At 39.8% G+C, this 23,890-nt stretch overlaps 1 protein-coding gene across 4 annotated transcripts in view; it reads left to right on the top strand.

Annotated features, from left to right (window-relative positions):
- The window catches only part of THSD7B (thrombospondin type 1 domain containing 7B), a 985,451-nt gene that overhangs the window by 935,365 nt on the left and 26,196 nt on the right, over nt 1-23,890 (top strand). For all 4 annotated transcript variants that reach the window (XM_051849593.3, XM_089329248.1, XM_070071551.2 and 1 more), the window contains one exon: nt 16,672-16,817. In XM_051849593.3, coding sequence (XP_051705553.3) covers nt 16,672-16,817 — 146 coding nt within the window. The remainder of the gene's footprint in view (nt 1-16,671; nt 16,818-23,890) is intronic.

The raw sequence follows: 23,890 nt of genomic DNA, 5'->3' as shown, positions 1-23,890 counted from the left end.
TATTAGGAAAGGAGAAGCGATTGGTGCCTTCTCACATGGGGCACGAAAATATTAGTAAAAGAGGCACAGATTGGTGCCTCCTTACACGGGGCACCATATGCAAGAAAAGGAACACAAGCAGAGAGGAGACAGAATACGAACTTGCATCCAGACTGAATTTATTCACAGAAAATAAATCCACAGAGGTCGACCAACTGCTATCGTGCTCAAGATAAAGCATGTGGCAGAGGCTCTGACCTCAGCAGCCTGGGCCCTTGTATATCTTAGGTGGGCTAGGGGTTGGGGTGGGGGCAGTAGGCAGAAATGAGCTTCTCCATACTGGTTCTTCAGATTTGGCTCACTGGCTTCCATACCTGGGGAAGAATGCAGGAGTTAGGGTGAGAAACAATACAGGATGTGAGATAGAACTGATCTCTTGAAAGAAGGCAGGGGCAGCAAGACACCTAAAATGGCTGAGACTTATTTCCTTGTTCCATCAGTGGTTGTGTGGATTGATTTTTGGTGTTTTTATTCTGTTCCATTTTCCTGCATGTCTATTTTTGTGCCTTTACCAGGCTGTTTTGATTACAACTACCCTGTAATATGTCTTAAAATCCAGTATCATGATGCCTCTAGCTTTATTTATTTATTTATTTATTTATTGAAAGAGAAAAGCAAGATTTATGTATTCAGAAACCTCCAAACTGGCCTAAAGGAAGGCTCCAAGAGAGGCAAAACCTGAAGGGGCTAGTGGTAGTAGGATTTTTATGCACAATTTTGGGGAAAAAAGAAAACTGACAATCATTAGTTACAAGGTAGGGACAAAACCCTTCAAAAGACCTGATTTGTAATCTTTTTTGCCCTGTCTGGTGTGCTCATGATAAAACTAAAGAGCCATAGGTAACTTGTTTTCACAGTAAACTGGGAGTTCAAAGGGTGGAGTTGCCATGCCCTTGCTATTCTCATGGTAATATTGGAAGCTCCCAAGGAGGGGCCACTTTTGTTTTGCTAAAAGCAGCTTTTAGGGAGAAGTATGCAGTGGGATTTGGCACCTTGATCTTGCTAAAGATATCTTAGGGGAAGCAAACATTTTGCAGCCTCAATTTCCACAGGGACCAATCTGACTGCCTATTAACCTGTCTGACTCCCCACATTCCCTCCCCCAGAAGAATAGACCTTAACTTCTGTTAGTGGGCTATGGGACAATGACTGCTGTGGCTTCTTCAAGCTGAGTAAGAGCAGAGTAGGGAATGGCAGTCAAGAAAGATTAACGGCAGGTGGTGGCTGTTTGAGGGGGCACAGTGCCAGCTTGGAGAAACTGCTTCCATTTGGGGTTTCATATGCATGGTCAGCTAGAATATCACTGTTTCAAGCCTGGAGAAAACGTCCAGCTTTATTTTTGTTGTTTAAGATTGCTTTAGATATTCAGGGTCTTCTATGTTTCCATATGAGTTTTAGCATTGTTTCTTCCAGATCTGAGAAGAATGTCATTGGTATTTTGATTGGGATCACATTGAATCTGTAAATTGCTTTAAGTAGTATGAACATTTTGAAGATATTAATTATTTCAATCTACAAACATGCAAGATTCTTGGCCAAATTTATTCCAAAGTATATTATTTTTTGGTAGGTGTCGACACTCTTGTAACTGGTGTTTTATAAAAGCTCAATGTTCAACTTTCCAAGCATTTTTGTCTACTTCTTATGCTATTATTAATATTATTGTAGAACATGTAGTCAAAAATATAAAAATGAGTGTTTTTTAAAGTTTGTCTATTTGTACCCAAACTCTGTGCCGAAAAAGAAAAAAAATAAGTTGAGCAGTACATTGAGGGATAAGATTCATGACCTTTGGATTTAAAAAAAAAATAATTTTATTATTCTAAAGACAGAATGACAGAGGAAGGGAAGAGGGAGGAGGGGAGATAGATAGAGAGAGAGAAACATCTTTTGTCTGCAAGTTTATTCCCCAAATGCCCACAACCTGGCTTTGCCAGGTCAAAGCCAGGAGCCAGGCACTTCAGCTGGGTCTTCCACATGGTGGCAGGAACCCAAGTACCTGGGCCATCATCTGCTGCTTTTGCAGGCACATTAGCAGACAGCTGGAGCTGGATTAGCTGGGACTCAAACTGGCACTCCAATACCGGATGTTGGCATTGCAAGTGACAGCTTAATTTATCGTGCCACAATACTGGCCCCTCATGACCTTTGGGTTTTTAAGTATATCCTTCAAGACTGTGTTGTGGTAGCCTTTATAGGTCTATCATATTATACCTGATTCCCCCCAGAGTCCTCCCTCAATCTAGTCTTCCAGTGGTTCTAGTCTACTGCATCATTCTTCCCTGACCATCCACCCTGACATATATAGTCATATTTACAAAGTAAAGAAATTCTGTATGTCATCCTCATATCACACAACTTGAAAACAATAAACTACCAGCAGTAACCAAAAGCAGAAATGCATGGGACAGGTAGACTCCTTTCTTAAAAGAGCCTGAATTCTGGAACTGATAAGATTGCAGATCATCCTTGGAGAACACCTGTGGCTCAGCTCTTCTCACACAGTGCACCAGCAGCTGCCTTTTGATGAGAAGACTCCTTTTCTCCATTGACAATGGCAATGGGACAGAGACTCCAAGAAGAGAAGGTCACATGAAAGTAGGCAAGTGAGATACCTGGGAGTCAGTCTTCAGCACCCACTGCTCTTCCTTGTCACAGGCAGACTTCCTTATCACAGGCCAAAGTTCACCTCATCATCTCTGTTAGTGAAATCACTGGATTGTTCAGCACAACACGATGTGCTAAATGTTCTGAAAGTGTCCTGTGATCCACACTTAGCCAGCAGCCCCACAGGATGACAATGATCTCAGGGCAAGTTTGAAATGAACTCCTACTATATTTTCCAAGTATCTGGATTGACTCTGCAATACACACATGAGGCTTGGCATATACTTTCTAATTGTGTTAAAGATTTCAAGGTCAGAACAGTTTGAACTCAATCTATTTCTGGTTAGACAGACTGATTCTAAGCTTTCACTAAGGGATCTTTGAGGATAGATTTCAAAGATCAAAGCTTATAATGGAAGAGCTTATATTTGGATTAGTCAAGCTCTTTGTCTATTGAATTTTCATCAGTTCAGTGGAATGTAGAACTCCCTAAATTTAGCATATCATGAATTATTCCTAATTATTATTTAACTCATACCACTCTAGGAATGATATTAATTTTAGGCTATGATTTTCTGATTTTATATATTTTAATTCAATATATGTAAGTTTATAATATTTTTCAATACTGTAGAATTCAGTTTACCTCTTGTTTTTCCCAGATGACATGAAATTTTCTGTCAACTGCATCCCATAATGAAACAAGTAATTTTGTATTAACTTGAAAGCACAACAACTTTGTGGTTTAAAGCTTTTTTCCTTTAAACGTCAAGGGAAAGCCAGTAATTTTTATCTTTGGTATCTGCTTAAAATCTCATCAGTGTAGTATGTTTGATTGGCATAGTCTGATAATTATAGCAATTCAAATTTATTTGTTATCAAGCAATTCATTCCAATGGCAAGATAACAAGAAGCAAGCTAGAAGAAAGGACAGAATCATAGACTAGAGAATAACATATAAGCTCTGAATTTCAGAGTTAGCTTTTGCAGTGATAGTTGTAGGACTCTGAGCTGCTCACTTGTCCTTTGCTGAATTCACTTGTGCTATTTTTATTCTATAAAATGATGAAATAGTAGTGTTCGCTTTTTAATATCTCTTGGCCAAGGTACAGTTACTGATGCCAGGAGTATGTTACTAACTCTTCACCATAGCACTATGAAGTGTAGGCCTTATTTCATAGGTAAGGTGATAGACAAATAAGTCACCTATGCAAGATCACATAGCTAGTTGGTTGTGAAGGAAAGCTTTGAACACATGCATAGTTGTCTTCAGAGTTCCTATGTGTTCTATTAGGCCTCTGTGCATCGGGCATTCCGTAGTCACCTGCATGGCCCTAGGCTGGATGACACAAATCAATTTATATTTTTATAATTTATAGATATATAGATATATTTTATAGATATATAGATATATTTTTATAATTTATAGATTTATAATTTAAGAAAAAGCAGAGAAAATGTATCTTAGGTTGGAACACAAATAGTGAAATATATTGATATGCTAAGAAGTCCCTCTGAATTTTAAGTCTCTTAAATATATATATATATATATATACTTGCTTCAAAATCAATAATGTTATATATTAGCTAGTCCATTATTTAGGAATATAGCTGCCAATCTTATACATAAGGAATGTTTGAATTGATTTTTTTCCTGAAAAGATGGGCATAGTAGTAGATTCAAGTTTGCCAAAATCAAACTTCTCATGATGTATCTTATGGGCCTCCTATTTGGGGATATTTCTTCTGTATGTAGATATTCACAGTGTTGCATCAAGTTAATTTGTAAGGAGACTGGAATATAAACATTGAGAATAAAACTGAGGGTAAGTAGTTCAAAGACATGTATACAGTCTACCCATGTAAAGTCTGGAGTTCTTTATATCCAAGTAATGCTAAAGTTATGTAGTCTCCTGCCTTTAAAAGACCTAGTGTACCTACTCTGATACAGCAGTCCCTTTTGGCCTCTGTAGCTGTTGTCTTGTTGCTTCCTTAAGTTACTGGCCTTTTTCACCCTGGCTATTACCAGAGTCTGTTTTACTTGGAGAAATGGATGGAATCCCATCTTGCCTACATGGAATGTTCTCTCTGGGTACCTGAAGCACTTTTCAGATAAGCTGGAGAACCTTGCATAGGAGAGACCCATGAACTGTAGCTCTGACAAAGTATCATCACCACATCTTCCATCTCTGACAATGCCAAACATAGGCTGAAGAACTGTATGTCTTAATGTGAATAAATTCATTTTTATTCATTTGAAAGGCAGAGTCTCCTCCCCCCCGCCCCTCAACACACACACAGGTTTCATCCGTCCTCTGTTCATTCCTCAAATGCCCACATCTGGGCCAAGGAAAACTAGGAACTCTATTCTATTCTCCCACATAAGTGACAGCAAATCTGTACTTGAGCCATCCCTGCTACCTCCCAAGTGCATTAGCAAAAAGCTGAATCAGAATTGGAAGCAAGAGAGGGACTCAATCCCAGGCACTCAGCTGTGCGATAAGTCATTCCAAATAGCAGCATAACCCACCATACCTCAACATCCACCCTTGAAGAGCTGTTTCTATACTAGTCAGGACTATGGTTGTTCTCAATTCTGTTATAATGAACCATACCTTGTTCTCAAATCCAGGGTTAATGTTTAGAACAAATGTTCCGGGGCTAGTGCTGTGGCATAGTAAGTTATGCCTCTGCCTGCAGTGCCAACATCCTATATTGGCACTAGTTTGAGTCTTGGTGCTCCACATCTGATCCAGCTCCTCGCTAATGGCCTGGGAAAGCAGAGGAGCATGACCCAAGCACTTGCACCCTTGCACGCACATGGGAGACCCAGAAGAAGCTCCTGGCTCCTGGCTTCGGATTGGCCCAGACCCGGTTGTTGCTGCCATTTGAAGAATGAACCAGCAGATAGAAGAATTTCCCTCTCCTTCTCTCCCTCTCTCTCTCTTTCTGTGTCTCTCCCTCTGTCTATAACTCTGCCTCTCAAATGAATAAAGAAGTAAATCTAAAAAAAAAGTGTTGCAGTTAAAACAAATTCAAATTATAGATGATATTAACAGAAGTGAAAAGTCCAGTTTCAACTATTTTAATAGTTATTCAATATAAAGAGTGGCATGAAGTTAACTGAGCATTTTTTAAACTATCATTTAATAAATATAAATTTCCAAAGTACAACTTTTGGATTACAGTGGCTTTTTCCTCCCCATAACCTCCCTCCCACCTGCAACCATCCCATCTCCTGCTCCCTGTCCCATCCCATTCACATCAAGATTCATTTTCAATTCTCTTTATATACAGAATATCAATTTAGTAATACTAAGTGAAGATTTCAACAGTTTGCACCCACACAGAAACACAAAGTGTAAAGTACTGTTTGAGTACTAGTTATACCATTGATTCACATAGGACAACATATTAAGAACAGAGATCCTACATGGGGAGAAAGTGCACAGTGACTCCTGTTGTTGATTTAACAAATGACACTCTTGTTTATGCCATCAGTAATCACCTGAGGCTCTTGTTATGAGTTGCCAAGGCTAGGGAAGCCTTTTGAGTTCACTGACTTTGATCTTATTTAGCAAGGTTGTAGTCAAAGTGGAAGTTCTCTCCTCCCTTCAGAGAAAGGTATCTCCTTCTTTGATGGCTCATTCTTTCCTCTGGGATCTCACTCACAGAGATCTTTCATTTAGGTCATTTTTTTTTTTTTTGCCAGAGTGTCTTGGCTTTCTATGCCTGAAATACTCTCATGGGCTTTTTAGCCATATCTGAATACCTTAAGGGCTGATTCTGAGGCCAGCGTGCTGTTTAGGACATCTGCCATTCTATAAGTCTGCTGTGTATTCCGCTTCCCATGTTGGATCGTTCTCTCCCTTTTTTATTCTATCAGTTAGTATTAGCAGACACTAGTCTTGTTTATGTGATCCCTGTGACTCTTAATCCTATCATTATGATCAATTATGAACTGAAACTGATCACTTGAACTAGTGAGATGGCATTGGTACATGCCACCTTGATGGGGCTGAATTGGAGTCCCCAGGCACGTGTCTAACTCTACTGTTTGGGGCAAGTCCGATTGAGCATGTCCCAAATTGTACATCTCCTCCCTCTCTTATTTCCACTCTTATATTTAACAGGGTTCACTTTTCAGTTAAATTTAAACACCTAAGAATAATTGTGTGTTTATTAAAGAGTTCAACCAATAGTATTAAGTAGATAAATGTAATCAGAATCCACTGCTCTGAGATCCACAGAATTATCATAGAGAAGGTATTAGTTTGTTAATATTACTCATTTTTTGCTTTAAAAATATATAAAGCATATATATATAAAGTATATATATAAAGTGTATGAATACAGGTAGTATGTGTACTGCAAAGGGTAGATCCGCACACAGTTCCCAAACTTGTTCAGGCGGCCTAACATCTAGGCACAGCATCTGATGCCCCTGACGTGAACCCAGTGAGATCCCTGAGAAGCATGTGCTTTTCGAGGAAGGCAACCTTTGTTCCCATTGCTCTAGCTGTGTGATTTTGCAAACACACAAGCAAAAAAGCAAAATGAACCACTTTTCTGAGCTGCAGTTTATCATGTATGTTTGTAGTTAAATAGGTATCTTCTTTAATGCTCCCCCTATTATTCTTATATTTCCTTTTCAATTATTGCCTACATAATTTTTTTGTATTTTTTGCAATTTGTCCAGAGTTATCATAAACATAATTTTCAGTTAATTCAATGGCTATGTGTCAGGGCCAGGTAATAATCATAAGGCTTTATATAGATACTACATTTAAATTTTTTTACAACCTATATGAGATAATTCTAGGGAGTCCTTATCATGGCATATTCTTTCCTGAGTCCCCACAGTTGAAAATTCTGTAAATGACATGGTGGTTGGCTACTTGGATTATAAGTATGCAACTATTGCATACCCCATTTCTTTTTCAAAACAGAAACATACATTGTCATATTTCTGGCAAGTTTTCTGGTTTTTTAAATGCTTAGAACTTTCCACATTCCCTTTGTCATTAGAGCCTCAGTGTGAAGTCTGAGTGCTGCTGAGATTAGTTGGAATGTGAACTGGTGTGATTTGTTTTAAATGTATATGTGAATACCAGTATTGGCCTCTGTCTGTTTTCATTTGTGCTTTTGTTTATAAAATTTGCATGCCATCTCACTGTTTTCTAGGATGGTCTTGCTGTGCAATCTTTTTTCTTTCATTGAAAATAATTATTGCTAATTTAAGAGTGAGCTCATTGTCATTGTTGCTTTTAATGAGGTCCCATCATACCCTCAGGGAGGAGAGGGACAGTCTCAGAGAAGAGAGAATTGCTAGCAAATAGAAAATTTACTATAATCTGGGTGTTTATTAAATTGGAGGCATACACTGTAGGGAGCGCACAAACAGAAAAATCAACCTCTCTTCCTTCATCTCACTGGTATTGCCCATTAGCATATTGTATGTATTTACCATTGAATTCAAGTTCCCAAAGTACATCTAATCCCATATCTTATGCTTTTCTTGAGAAACCTAAACCCAAGCAACAGAGGTCCAGAGATTGTTCAAAGAAGTTCTTTCCATTCTCATTTTGGAAGCTTGAGGATCTCATCAACAGCAAGCTCTCTACATACTCTGGCATACATCAAGTCTATGTGGAATATAAAGGATGTTGTGGGTTGGGGCTGGCCTGAATAATTATGTCTTTCACACTTCTATACATTCAATAGAATAAGCCCAGCAGAATACATGAGGAAACAGGCAGCATGCTTTTTACAGAAGTACTCTAAAAAAGTTAGTGGCAAATTGACTAAGAAGGTAAAGTTTATTTATTTATTTTTTTGATATACAACATTTTGAAATCCCTGCAGGTTTTTTTTTTTTAAAGATTTATTTATTTATTTGAAAGTCAGAAGTACAGAGAGAGGAGAGGCAGAGAGAGGAAGGTCTTCCATTCAATGGTTCACTCACCAGATGGCCACAACTGCCGGAGCTGTGCTGATCTGAAACCAGGAGCCAAGAGCTTCTTCCGGATCTCCCATGCTGGTGCAGGCGCCCAAGGACTTGGGCCATCTTCTAATGCTTTCCCAGGCCATAGCACGGAGCTGTATTGGAAGAGGAGCAGCTGGGACTAGAACCAGTGCCCATAAGGATGCCAGCACTTCAGGCCAGGGCATTAACCCAGTGTCCCACAGCGCTGGCCCCTGCAGGTTTTCATAATATGTCATGTTCATGAATGTTTTGAATACTCCCAATTTACTCATTACAGGATTACTTCAGGGTCAGTTTGGTAACTTATATGAAATAATGTTATAAGATTAAAAGTTAAAGCACTCTGGCCTCAGAATCAGCGCTTAGGGCATTGGGATCTGGCTGAAAAGCCCATGAGCATGGAAAGCCAAGACACTCTGGCAAAAAAAAAAAAAAAACAAAAAAAAACCACCAACAACTAAATGAAAGATCCCTGTGAGTGAGATCCCAGAGGAATGAATGGGCCATCAAAGAAGGAGGTAGCTTTCTCTGAAGGGAGGAGAGAACTTTTGACTATGGCCTTGTCTAAATAAGATCGGAGTTGGCGAACTCAAAAGGCTTCCCTAGCCTTGGCAACTCATGACAAGAGCCTCGGGTGATTACTGATGCCATAAACAAGAGTGTCATTTGTTAAATCAATGACAAAAGTCACTGTACACTTACTCCCCATGTAGGATCTCTGTTCTTAATATGTTGTACTGTGTGAATCAATGGTATAACTAGTACTCAAACAGTACTTTACACTTTGTGTTTCTGTGTGGGTGCAAACTGTTGAAATCTTCACTTAGTATTACTAAATTGATCTTCTGTATATAAAGAGAATTGAAAATGAATCTTGATGTGAATGGGATGGGACAGGGAGCAGGAGATGGGATGGTTGCAGGTGGGAGGGAGGTTATGGGGAGGAAAAAGCCACTGTAATCCAAAAGTTGTACTTTGGAAATTTATATTTATTAAATAAAAGTTAAAAAAAGGGTCATCCGAGATTAAATAACAGATGTATACGGCAATATCTTGTAAGAAAGAAAATTATCTTATTTTAAGTGAATAAGTTTTTGAATGTAGTCTGCTGTCTTAGCCCCTATTACTGTTTGAATGGGTCTCCTTCAAAATTCAGGCTTGGTCAATGTGATAGTACTTAGAGGGAGGGCCTTTAAGAAGTGATTGGGCCACGAGAGCTGGTTCTTCATCAGTGAGATAAAGGACCTTATAAAAGAGCTCCAAGCAACATCCTGCCAACTTTCTAGCTTGCTCTTTTGCTTTCTACCATGTGAGGGCACATCAAACCAAATGCCATGCCTTGGTCTTGGACTTCCCAGTCTCCTGAACTGTAAGAAATAAACTTCTGCTCTTTATAAAAAAAAAAAGATCAAAAGTTTAAAAATAGGAAAAAAATTGACAAGTATTCACTGTATTTTAAGTACTTTGCTATAGGGTGCTTTTTACACTTTTTTTTTAATTCATATAACATATGGCATGTGTATTATGTAGTTATCATCTCAGAATTTTTTGTCTGGATCCCCATAAGAAATAAAACCCATCAAAATAGTCATGGGGAACATCACTTAGGAAACCACACCTCATTCAGCAAGTTCCTTCCATTAACACATATGTTGTTGCAGATTTGTTGGTTGATCTCTAGCTGCAAATGGGATGTGTACCCACAAGAAAGGCTATACAAAATGGGGAGACCTTCACACCAGAGACTGCAGGAAACTTGACAGAAAGTGACTCAAAACTCAAATATTTTAAGATCAAGCAGTGAAAGTTAGACATGAAACAATGGATATTTAATAATGTAATCATAAAAGTATTTAAGAAACGTGAATAATGATTTATTATTCTTTGGCCTAATAATGAATGCATAGTTGTAATTTTAATCTGTATGGCAGTTGACATTCGATTAAATAAGTACACCTATAGATGTTTTTGTTCCAAAAATCTCATTTAAATATTTTTGTTATTTATTTAAAATAATTTAATTCCCACATAGAATAGATTCACTTTTCAGTGGTATTTTCCCTGACATGAATTATGCTCAGGTAAAAAGGATCTTCTATATTCATGGCTTTATTTTACAGAAGAGAGAATTCATTCTCAGAGGAATTAAATTACTCTCATCAGTCACATCATTTTTCTAGCTGTTAATTTGAGAGAACCATTTCCAACTACAAACTTTCAATGCCAAGTCCTGGTTCCTTTTACCACACATCAGCTATTTTGAAATTCTCTTCCTCTCATATCCCATCTACATCACAAGTTTATTATATTTTTGGAAACTCTAGGCAATTATGCTAATATATATATGTATTTATTGATATTTTTATGCATTTGAAAGAAAGAGACAGACAGACAGATCTTCCCTCTATTGGTTCATTTCCCAGATGCTAGCAACAGCTAGGGCTGGGCCAGACTGAGACTCAAGCTGTGTCTCCCACATGGGCGACAGCAACCGAAGTGCTTCAGCTGTCATTTGATATTGCCCAGGGGGTTTTAACAGGAAACTGGAACCAGAAGCCAGGATTTAAAACTAGAGCTCTGACACAGGACGTGGGAATCCCAAGAAACTGCTTATCTGGTACTCACACATCATTATCCCACACATCATAATTTTAAGTGTCTTTATTTGGCCGTATCCTTCACTGCTTTCCCTCTCCTGTCAAAATTCACTACCCTGAAACAATTTATTCAGGATCCTGTTACTTGGGGTCTGTATCAGAAAAATCATTGCTGAAAAGTAGCTGCTTCTTTGAATATTTCACCTAGTCCAAGCTTCAGAATCCCACGTAATGTTTAATCACTATTGTGGAAAGAAACATTTCTTCTGTTGATAGCATTTGCATTCTATATCGCTGTTTTTTTATTCATAGCTTCAGAATTTGTGAGCTTATATAATTTGAAGACTGTTTTCTCTGGTGATTTATCTTATATAAACAGAATTTCCCTGACTTAACCTAAAATGAAAGAAACTCACCGAAAGTTTCATTAATTTTTTTTTCACTTTCATGTCTTTGTTAACAATATATTTTGTCAACGTTATATAAAATCAATTAAAAACAATGACACTAAAATATACATTTTCTATATATGCCTTGCTTTTAAAAATATTCATGGTAGTAATAGCAATTGCTTGAAGATCTTATCTTTTTGTTTGGATAGCAAAACACAGAAATCATACAGCTAGGCTTCCCATGAATTGTCTTAAGACTTCATTATTTCAAAAATTAATAGCATCATTTTCCCTGTTGAATTAATTAGATTTCTTCCACCTCCATGTCCAGCAGAAACTATCTGTCATTTTAATGGAAGTAAATAAAATAGTTCTAAAGTAGTGACCATCAGCATGCCATCAATCTAAGAACAAACTAGAAGTTATTCGATTATAGCAGAATACAGCCTCATTGGCTGTGATAAAGGCGACACCACATTGTCATTATTTTCACAAACATGGGTTGAACATGATGAAGTTATAATGACATTAAGATAATAGGTATTTAGGTCAAGAGAATAAATCTAAGAAATTATTATAAAACTAGAGGGTATTTAAGCAAGGATTAATGTAAAATTTTGAGCGAGGGGCTGATGTTGTAGTATAATGTGTAAATCTGCTGCATGTTACACTGACAACATGTATGGGCACCAGTTCTTGTCCTGGAAGCTCCACTTCTGATCCAGTTCCCTGCTAATGTGTCTGGGAAAGCAGCAGAAGATGGCCTAATTGTTTGGGCCCCTGACACCCATGTGGGAGGCCCATTTGAAGCTCCTTGCTCCTGGCTTCAGCCTGGCCAAACTCTGGCCATTGAGGCCCTCTAGGGTATGAATCAGCAAATGGAAGATCAATCTCTCTCTCTCTCTCTCTCTCTCTCCCTCTCTCCCTCCCTCCCCCTCCCTCTCTCCCTCCTCTCCTCCCTCCGTACCTCCCTCTCCCTCTCCCAGTCTCTCTGTAACTCTGCCTTTCAAATAGGTAATAATTCTAAAACAAATATTGAGCCAAATGTGTTCATCAAGTAAGGAAAACATTTTTTATGAATGAATTACAACCTGGAGTGATTTGATTTGAGGGATGCTGAGAACATCTATTCAAATGCATAATACACCCCCCTCCCCCCACCACAGGAGCCCAGTGCCCTGGGATGTGAGATTGGGTAGATTCTGCCCTTCACCAAACCCACATTATCACTGACACAAATTTTACCACAGTTAAAGTTTCTTTGATGTCTCCTGTAAAATGCACAGCTGGGTAGCGTGCTTGTTCTCTTGCTTCTGTGTTTCAATGTAATTAATGCCAATTAAGTCACCACTTGGGACACCTGCATTCCACAAGATTCAAGGCTCTACTACTCTGCTTCTGATCCAACTTGCTATGAATGGACCTGAGAGGCAGCAGACGATGACTAAAATATTGGAGTTCCTGACACACAGTAGGAGAGCAGGATGGAGTTCCTGGCTCCTAGCTTCGACCTGGCCTAATCCTAGCAGTTGTGGGCACTTGAGAAAAGAACCAAAGAATGGAAGATCCATCTCTCTCTCTCTCTGCTCTCTTTCTTTCTCTCTCATCCTCTCTCCTTCTCGCTCTCTCTCTGTCACTCTGCCTTTCAAGTAAATAAATAGATAAAAATGAGGCAGTATAAAGTATGTAGAACATTACCAAGTGAATGGCAGTATTAGTATTATCTTAATAGATGTTGATGTCATTTTGCCATATGTTCAGATAATATGAATCATGTAGATGATTTATGATAACATGCATAAATAGTTTGGTGCTAAATGTATATGAAATACTGTGCTAGGGACAGAAACTCAAACCTCAAGGAATTTAGAACCCAGTGATTAGAACTTCCCAGTTTTATTTAAGTGTTTTTTTTTTTTTTTTCAGAGATAATTAGTTCATCACCCAATCAGTGAGAGTATATTCTGGTAAACAGTAAAAGTTCTGGTACTGTGTATTACCCTTACTTCCTCTGAGGGCAAGTAAGGGTAACTATTTCTGTCTGGGACTTTCAATGAGTTTTTTAATGTGATGCTATCATTTGTTTTCTATTTCTCTTTGAATATACGAGAGTTTTCAACAAGTTCATGGAAAAATTTAATTAAAAGATAAGTATTTAGTTGCAAAGACATTTTGAAATGCATGCATGATTTTTTTTTTTGACAGGCAGAGTGGACAGTGAGAGGGAGAGACAGAGAGAAAGGTCCTCCTTTTGCCGTTGGTTCACCCTCCAATGGCCGCCGCGGCCAGCGCACCACACTGATCCGATGGCAGGAGCCAGATACTTATCCTGGTCTCCCATGGGGTGCAGGGCCCAAGCACTTGGGCCATCCTCCACTGCACTCCCTGGCCACAGCAGAGAGCTGGCCTGGAAGAGGGGCAACTGTCGCTCCCCCTCTTCGTGGAGGAACGACACAGGACCCTGCGCTGTTCTTTTGTCCGCTCGGCCCTCCCCGGGTTTGCTGCTGGTTCTTCCCGGGTTGGCTACTATCCCTTCCACCTCCGTGGAAGGGCGGTTCCCCCTGGCCGCTTTCCCCACTTCCGCAGGGGAGCGGCACACCGCCGGCCGGCTCTCTCGGGGGCTGCACAGGTTCCCTTAGATGTTCCCCTTAGATGTTCCTGGTGCATGCCGTCTCTCTCCTCCTTTATAGTCCTCCTCCGCCAATCCTAACTCGGCTGCCCACACGCCGAGTACGCTGCTCTCCTCCAATCAATAGCAAGTCCTACAGTTTATTAGTTGAACTGGAGGCAGCTGTGCGGAAGCTGTTTACTTCTCTCCCAGCGCCATATTGTGGGAGAGCAGATGCATAGAATAAGTCTTAATTCCAGTAACTCTGTCTAGTCCGGTTGCTCCCCACAGGCAACCGAGACAGAATCCAGCGCCCCAACCGGGACTAGAACCTGGTGTGCCGGCGCCGCAAGGCAGAGGATTAGCCTAGTGAGCCGCGGCGCTGGCCGCATGATTTTTCTTAATACACGCTTCTATGGTTTTTTTTTTAAATCTACTCATGTACATGATTTCCAACTATTTTGCACCCAAATAAACACCTTTTAGTTCTATTTCCCATGAACTTTGTGAAGTACAGCCATAGATGTAAAATCTTTGACATCAACTAAAAGCCATGCATTTTGTAACTTTCACAGTGGTGTTTCAAGCTCTTCTCTGCCTCACTCTGCTTCCAGCCACACTAACTTCTGTAAGGGCCTCAGACATGTCACACTCCCTTTAATCTCATGGGCTCTTCACCTTCTCGTTCTTCCACGCGGCACCCTCTCTCTGCACATCATGTTTGGCTAATATGTCTTCAGATGTCTGCATTGTGTTCAGCTGTTCCTGAGAATGGTCTCTAAGTCCTGCTCAGAATGGGCTGCTGCTCCATTACCTGCTCCCCTAGAACCTTCTGTGTCCCCCTAAACATTGATCACATGCACAGTTGACTGAATGACAACTATGGCAGGATTTCCTATCCAATAACTAACAGTAATTAAATATACTTAGTACCTTTAGTAAGAAAGAGTTAGGGCAAGAGGATGTGGGAAGGAGAGGGGGCAAGAAAGACAGGAGGGAGGGAGGAAAGAAGGAGGGAAGGTGGGGGGGGGGAAGAGAGAATGGTTGCACTATCCACTTATGAACTTATAACCTAATGATGGGGATGGGGATAAGATTATGGGGAGCCATGCTCTTCCATCAACTATTCTTGTGACGCAATTGTGGCATGGAATATTAGTATTTGAACATAGCACCATGGTTCCTTTACACAAGCCAACAGCTATTTGTGCTCAGTGAACAAATAACTCAATCATTATTGGAACCTCGGGGTGCAACCTTCCTAGGGAATTTTTTAGGGTCATTTAGATTATGTGTACGGTTCTTATCTTACTAATATGGAACTCAGAAAACAAAAAAGATTAAACTATTTTTTGTTGAATATTTGTAATCCTAGTCCAAAATACAAAGTTTAATATTTAATTTTTAAAGATTTATTTATTTATTTGAAAGACAGAGTCTTTAGAGAGGCAGCAAGACAGAGAGAGATAGAAAGAGAGGGAGGGAGGGGATGAGAGAGGGAGAGATGGGGAGAGAGAGAAAGAGAGAGAAATCTTCCCTCTGCTGGTTCGGTCACCAAAAGGCTGCAAGAGCCGGAGCTGGTCCAGTCCAAAGCCAGGAGCCAGGAGCTTCATCTGGTTCTCCCACGTGGGTACAGGGGCCCAAGGACTTGGGCCATCCTCCGCTGCTTTACCAGGTGTATTAGCATGGTGCTGGATCAGAAGTGGAGCAACCAAGTCTCAAACCGGTACCCACAAGGGATGCCAGACTTGCAGGCAGTGGCTTTACCAGTTAAGCTGCATTGCCAGCCCCAAGGTTTAATATTTATGATGCTAACCTAAAATACAAATTCTGGGATGGCAGAAGATACCTTTGATGATGCCATTACTGTCTCTAGCACAAAGTTAGATGCTTTGCTCATACTACAGCCTGGTAAACAAATATTTTTCAACATATTAACATTATTTTTTGAGTGTGTATATATATATATGGTGAACAAATTTTGTGTGTTTCATATATACAGATACGTCCCATCCTACCTTCTCTCCCACCATATTGCCACCCTCCCTCTTCCTTCGTTTCTTATTCTTTTTTAAAATTTTTATAATAACATGCTTTTCAGTTTATTTGTAATCATAAGCTTGATCCTCCACTAAGGAAAGAATGCTATGTATTAACATCCTGCCAAAGTGCACGCCATCAGTCTACTTGCAACAATACAAAGTTTAGATTTACAAGTTGGACCTAGAAAACAGACAGAATTTCATATCCTTTTAGCCTACATAGATAACCCATGTCTCTGTAGAAATCTAAATTAAAATGGCAGGGAAAAGCCAAAGTGGGACAGGGCAGATTCAGTGTGTAATAATGAAGACTTAGCACGTGTGAGGCAAACCCTGCCCTTCAATTCCCTTTCCAAGCCAAATGCTAACAGAAAAGCTGACACCTCCCTTATCATTTTAGGTCGAATGAGCCGGACTCGATTTATCATTATGCCAACCCAAGGAGAAGGACGGCCATGCCCCACAGAGCTTACCCAGCAGAAAACCTGCCCAGTGACCCCCTGCTACAGCTGGGTCCTTGGCAACTGGTCTGCATGCAAATTGGAGGTAGGTCATACAATGACACTTAGAGAAATGCTTCTTGGTGTGTCCAAAGCAGTTATCTGGTCAAGCCTATGTGCTGATGGAATAAATTTCACCAGGGGTCTGGCACCATGTACTTTTAATACAATGAAGAGCAGGGGAAAATACAATTGAGTGACTAAACTTCATGCAGAGTGCCATTTGCAAGGAAAATAAATAAGCATTCATTAGGCACTAATTATAGTAGAACAATTCAAGGGACTTCCTATCTCTTTGGCATCCTCAAGAATTCTCTATTATTTTCTTGGCTTGTTGGGAATATCAAGCATTATTTAATTAGGCAAAACCCTGATGTTGTGCAGATGCACAGCTTTCTTTCCATTGCATTTCTTAGAGAAGCACTTTTAGGCTTAGACAAATTCTTGTGTATGGTCAGGAAACCAAAAATGTCTGAAAGTTATATTTTAACATTATTACATGAACCAAGGTTACTACATTTTCCTCAGTGATTACTTTTTATTGGCCTGAAATATAAATGCTTAGAAACATCATAATATATCACATACCTCGAGCTTTTGCTTCATCAGCAAAGATCCTTTACTGCATTTTCTGGCTTCTTGCTCAGGAAAAAAGCACATTGATTTTCCCCTATTTTCTTCTTTTATTAGCTTATCCTTCAGTTCATGTTCCAAAGCATATTTCCATTAGGTAACAATAATTTTGATTGTGCATTAAGAAATCTGTAGAGTGTTCTCACAGAAATGTTTAGCGTTCCTGTCAAGATGACATTGTCATACAGCATTATTATTGTGCAGAAGTTAAATGCCCATATATTTTAATGGGACCCAGAGGAACCAAAATGTGTGCTACATTTGTTCATTCTCCTTTTTATAGAAAATAAGGTAACCATGCTAATTAACTCATTCAGTAGTAGACTAGCAGCTTCAAATATTAATATTTTGTCTGCCAGCGTAACATTTTCTTTCCTAAGTCTTCAGCAATTTTTAAGGGCTGCTTAGAGTCATTTACCATTAAGAAAATAGAAGGAAATGTTCTTCTTGTAATTGCCATAACTTTAACAGAGAATAAAGAAAAAGCTGGAAGAATTCAGGAAGGCACTGCAGGGCAAGGAGCTGGGTGGAGGGGAATAAATTAGAAGAATGCGATGAGAGTGAAAGGAGAGATGGACAGAGGGACAGAGGACTGAGAAAGTCCACTCAGGCGTAAAATGACTACAGAACAGTATTTGTTCTCTTGCACTTCCTGTTTGGTAAATAGACAAGACTGCCAAGTTGTCTCAGGAATATGGATCACAGGGACAGGAATTAGGGTTGTGACCATTCTCAGGACTTGGGCCATCTTCTACTGCTTTCCCAGGCCATAGCAGAGAGCTGGACTGGAAGTGGAGCAGCTGAAACTCGATGGGATGCCGGCCCTGCAGGCGATGGCTTTGCCTGCTACACCATAGCACCAGCCCTGGTGATTAGCTTTTGCTTCAAGAAATTTCAGAGCTCTCTAGATTTTGAGATGGGGGTAGGAAGACTTCTGGTCAGGAAGTAATTCCGGAGTTAGATCTAATCCAGGCAGAGTCATTAAAAACTAGCATATAATTTCCAGACTAGGTACTTACCTAAACAGAGCCAGTGGTTTTCCGATGAATTTGAAGTGTCCGAAGACACTGTCATCAGGGCTGGGCATTTGGCATAGCAGCTGAGATGCCACTTAAGATGCTGACATCCCGCACCAGTAGCCAGCCCTACTCCTGATTCCAGTATCCTGCAAGTACAGGTCCGGGGAGGCATCAGAGATTGGATTTCTGCCACTCAAACAGGTAACGTGGATTGAGTTCCTGCCTTCCAGTTTCCTCATGGCTCAGCCCCAGCCATTCCAAGCATTTGAGGATTGAATCAGTGGATGGCAGGTCACTTGCTTGTTCTCTCACCCTCAAACGTATCTTTTTTTACATAGTAAAAAAATAGTATCTTTTTTTACAAAGATACTATAATCATGAACTCTTAGTTGCTGTGTTTTTCCACTTTGTATTTAGAGTTAATCAATCACCCAGGGGCCAGCGTTGTGGCACAGCAGATTAAACCACCACCTCTAATGCCAACATCCCTTTTCCAAGTGCTGGTTCAAGCCAATGCTGTTCTGCTTCCGATCCAGCTTCCTGTTAATGCAACTGGGAAGGCAATGGAAGGTGCCAAGTATTTGGGATCTTGCCGCCCTTGTGGCAGATAAGGATGGAATTCCTGGCTCCTGGCTTCAGTCGGGCCCACATCTGGCTGTTGTAGCCATTTGGGGAGTGAACCAACAGATGGAAGATCTCTCTCTCTCTCTCTCTCTCTCTCTCTCTCTCTGTATAGCCTTCTCTCTATGTTGTGCTGCCTTTCAAATAAATAAATAATTTTTAAAAAATAAAGTCATGGGGCCAGCACTGTGGCACTGCAGGTAAAGCTGCCACGTGCAGTGCTGGCATGCCCTATGGGCACTGGTTCAAGTCCTAGCTGCTCCTCTTCTGATCTAGCTCTCTGCTATGGCTTTAGAAGGCAGTGGAAGATGGCCCAAGTCCTTGGGCCCCTGCACCCTCATGGGAGACCTGGAAGAAGCTCCTGGCTCCTGGCTTCGGATTGGTGCAGTTCCGGCTGTCGCAGCCATCTGGGGGGTGAACCAGTGGATAGAAGATCTCTCTCTCTCTGCCTCTCTGTAGCTCTGCCTTTCAAATAAATAAGTAAATAAATCTTTAAAATATAAATAAATAAATATAGTCACTCAGATGCAACAAAGCACAAAGAAGATGATGATAAGAAAAGTAGAAAAAGAGAAAGGGAATCATGATGGCAGCTGCTTGGTTCTTCCTGAGTTCCAGTTGCATTCCGACTTTTCCTGCAGCCTGAATGGCAGTCCTCTGTCAGAGACGCAACACAGTATCCTTTCACTTAACTTTTCTTCTTCCGGTTTTATGGAAGCTGGGTTTTTGAAGTTTCACGCAGGCCTTTGTACACAAAGGTAGAAGAGCTTCTCCCTCTGGCTTCTGTCTGCTTCTCCGTATCCTGGTGTGCCCTAGCAGGTTGGGGCTCATTCACCGAGGCTGGGGGTGATCCATAGGTGACCACCTGCCGTCTCAGAGTATCAAAGCATCATTGGAGAAACTTGTCTATGGCACAGTGGATGTGTAAATTCTGCCACTACATTATATGGAGAGAGAGTAGGAAGAGGAAGTATTTGTTCTCAGATAATCACATTTTTTTTACTGTTTGCTAACCAGTTCTTCTCACTTTCTTCAGCTGCCAATGTGTATATATATATATACACACACACACACACACACACACACACACACACATATGCTGATAAATCTGCTCCAGGATCTCATACTCTGGAGTCTGACAGCCAAAATTTTGATTATCATTCTGCCAATTCCTAACTCTGCATTTTTGACCATTCCTTCAACTCTCCAAGCATTTGTTTCTTATCTACGCTAAGGTGTAGCAATCCATTATTTCTAGAACAACCCCTATCTCCACCACTACCGATAACCAAAGAGCACAGATGCTTGAGTCTCTGATGTAAAATGGTACGTAGGTGGGGGGTCTTCAAAATGTTAATAAAAATGCATGTAATGAAAAATCTATATGTGGATTTCAAAAATTTTGTAACAAAATAAATTCACTTTTTAATGCCATTTTCTCCATGAATATTTTACAGTCAGTACTCTCATATTTGCATATAATCTGCTTTGTCCTTTAAATCACCTTTACTTTAAATCATCTCTCTACATAACTTTATAATACCTAATTCAGTGGAAATGCTATGTAAATAGTTGTTATTCTTTAGGAAAAAATGACAAGAAAAAAGTTATACATGATCAGTACAGACACATTCTATTTTCAAATCTTTTTGGTTTGTAGTTGTTTGAAATCACAGATTAGGAACCTATGAATATGGCAGCCTGACTCTACTTATTTTGCTGTATTTATTCATAGGGAATAAATCATATAAAATGTTTAACACAGTGCCTGACATAAACTAAGAGCTCAATAAGTGATATTTGCTATTATCACTTTAAAAAAGATTATGATGATAATTATTAACCCCATCTGCCTATTCACATCAGGAAGAGCTGCCAATTCAGTGTCTATAAAACATCCATTAATGATTTGGCCCGTGGACAGTTGGTGAGAGAATCCTTGGCAGTTTATAATGTTTCTCTAAGTAACTTAATTCTATTTTTGGGCTTTGGTGTATAAATCTCCTGACAGCGGATGAGTGCTTGCTTTATGAATGAAATTATAATTCTGATGCTCATTTCTCTTCAAATTGTTGCTATTGTTGTCAAAGGTATAAGGGATTAAGGTTGAATATAGACTGATCCCAAGGTACATACTATCAGCATATCATTATGTACTTTAGTTTTTAAAGTAATCCCAGGTGTAGGCTCACTTCCTGTCATTTGTTCACATTCTGTTTCATGGAATGCCAAACAAACTCTACATATCACTTGTATCTTCTGTTGCCCAAGTTTCCAGATACCAGTATTTTAAAATTTCATAATGCTATGAAGTCTGCAGACTCTTCTTTCCAAGTACCCAGAATCTGATTCCTTATAGGGAAACATACACCTAGGTACTTCTGCAATGGATCAGTGTCTTGAATTGTCAATTTAAAGAGAACCCCCTCCCTCTAAATAAATTTATTTTACACCTGATTTTCCACTTTAAGGAGCAAACATTTACTAAAACATTTGCTTTTTTTGTTTTTCCTTTTGTTTTGTTTTAAATTTTATTTAATGAATGCATTTTTTCATAGACAAAACTTTAGGAATATAGTGGTTCTTTCCCCCATACCCCCTCCCCCCAGTTCCCATCCCACCTCCCTCTCACTCTCCCATCTCCTTCTTCATTATAGTTCAGTTTTAGTTTGACTTTATATACAGAGAAGCAACTCCATGCTAAGCATAGACTTCAACAATTTGCATCCACGCACGCACGCAACATATAGAATATAGTTTGGGCAGAAAATTTGCAGTCGATTCTCATATTACAATTCATTAGGGACAGAGGTCCTACATTGGGAGCAAGTCACAGTGACTACTGTTGTTCCTTTAACAGTTGACACTCTTTTTTATGACGTCAATGATCATCCGAGACTTTTGTCTTGTGGGGGCCAAGGCTATGGAAGCCTTTAGTGAACATAGACTCCATTGGTATTTGAACATGGCCATAAGCAAGTGGAAGCTCTCTCCTCCCTTCAGAGAAGAGTGTATCCTTCTTTGATGACCCTTTCTTTCCTCTAAGGTCTCAGAGAGATCCTGCATGTAGGATACGTTTTTGTCTTTCCATGCCTGAAATGCTCTCACAGGCCTTTCAGCCCAAGCAGGAGGCCTTAAGGGTTGATTCTGAGGTCAGAGTGTAAAACATTTGTTTTGAATGAACCCACTTTGAATTGATTTTGAACCCCCATTTATCTCTAAAAATTTTTATTTAGGTTTAAAATTATGGTGTTTTTGAAAAAAAGTGTTTTAAAACTGCCATAGAAATGATTAGAACAACTATGAGGTCAAGTGTGAAAATTGCCATTTGTTGTGGCCTAAGTGTTTGAGCCCCTTCTAACTTCCTATGTTGAAAGTGTGATAAAAGTGAGACTTGGGGCCACGGGACGATTAGGTCATGAGAGCTCTGACTTTATGAATGGAATTCAGGCCCTTATTAAAAGAGGGAGCTTGTTTTTCCCTTGGACCATGTGAGGATGTCTGGAAGGCACCAGCTCCGAGGAACAGGCCTTTATCAGGCACCAAACCTGGACTTTGCCTCCAAACTTGTAAGCAGTAAGTTTCCTTTGTTTAAAAGTTATACAGTCTAAGGTATTCCCTTATAGAAGACTAAGAAATCATCTTCGATAAACAAGTCATAATTTTTGTTAAGGCATCTCTAAAGGAGGGCATGATGCTCCAAATTTATGTGCCTCCTCAGATTCTTTACACTTTAAGTTGATACAATTAGGAGGAGTCCAAGTTGTACTTGGCCTTATTGGCTAGTATAGTAGACCTCCCTTATCTACATTCCAGGATCCCTAATGGATGTAAAAACCACAGAAAACACCAAGCCCTATATAGCCTATGTTTTTCCCTATACATACCTACCTGTGATAAAGTTTAATTTATAAATTTGGCACTGTAAGATATTAATGATAACTAATAACAAAGTAGAACAATTACAACAATATAGTATAGTGAAATTGCAAGCACCATCATTTTTGTTCTTTGAGGCCACTATTAAATGAAATAACACAAGTGCTACAATGCCTTGACAGTTGGTCTGGTAGTCAAGACAGCAAGTAAGTGACTAATGGATGAATGGTGTGAACAGCATTGATGGACCACACAAAAGGACATCCTAGATGGCATTGAGCCAGATGGTGTTGGAGTTCATCATGCTTCTTGAAATAGTGCTTAATTTAAAATTTATGAATTATTTGTTTCTGGAATATTGTTTCTTAATATTTTCAAACCACAGGTAATTGAACTGAACAAGTAACAAAAACAAGGGTAATTGGGACAGGGAATTATTGTGTATCTTTGATTCACAACTTCCTATGCCAAGAATCTTTCTCAGCATCCATTGCATGCCACTCTGACCTTCTAACCGCCTAGCCAGGACTTTCCCTTGTTGCCTATCAGCTATTGCCACTGAGCCTTGGTTTGGCTGCTGACAGGCTGGCTTATCAGTTTGTGAACCCACCTGATCCTCGTCCTGGAACATTATTGTGATTCCTGTATCCTGTATTCCAGTCTCTGTGAGAACCAAATCAGCTTTAGGGTCCAGGCAATACATCTTCTAGGTCCTGCAGAGGGGAACGGGTAAGGAGATTAAGCCCATTTTAAGAGTTGCCAGATTAATGCCCAGTAATGGGTTGTAGCATGACTGTAGCAACAGAAATTCAGACTGGGAAGCTTGCAGGCCCAAGCCCCCTAGGATAAGATCTCCCCTCCTCTTCCTTCTCCCTCTCTGTAGCAGCAGCAATAGCTAGGAAACTAGTCCTACCATTCACTTCTGGATTCGTGGAAGCTAAATACCACAACTTGAACGTTCACAGGA

Source organism: Oryctolagus cuniculus, chromosome 3, assembly GCF_051225735.1.
Source record: "Oryctolagus cuniculus isolate XC-2025 breed Fujian yellow rabbit chromosome 3, ASM5122573v1, whole genome shotgun sequence".
NCBI lineage: Eukaryota > Metazoa > Chordata > Mammalia > Lagomorpha > Leporidae > Oryctolagus > Oryctolagus cuniculus.
Note: the sequence above shows the minus strand (reverse complement) of the source record. Positions and strands in the feature narration are given on the sequence as shown.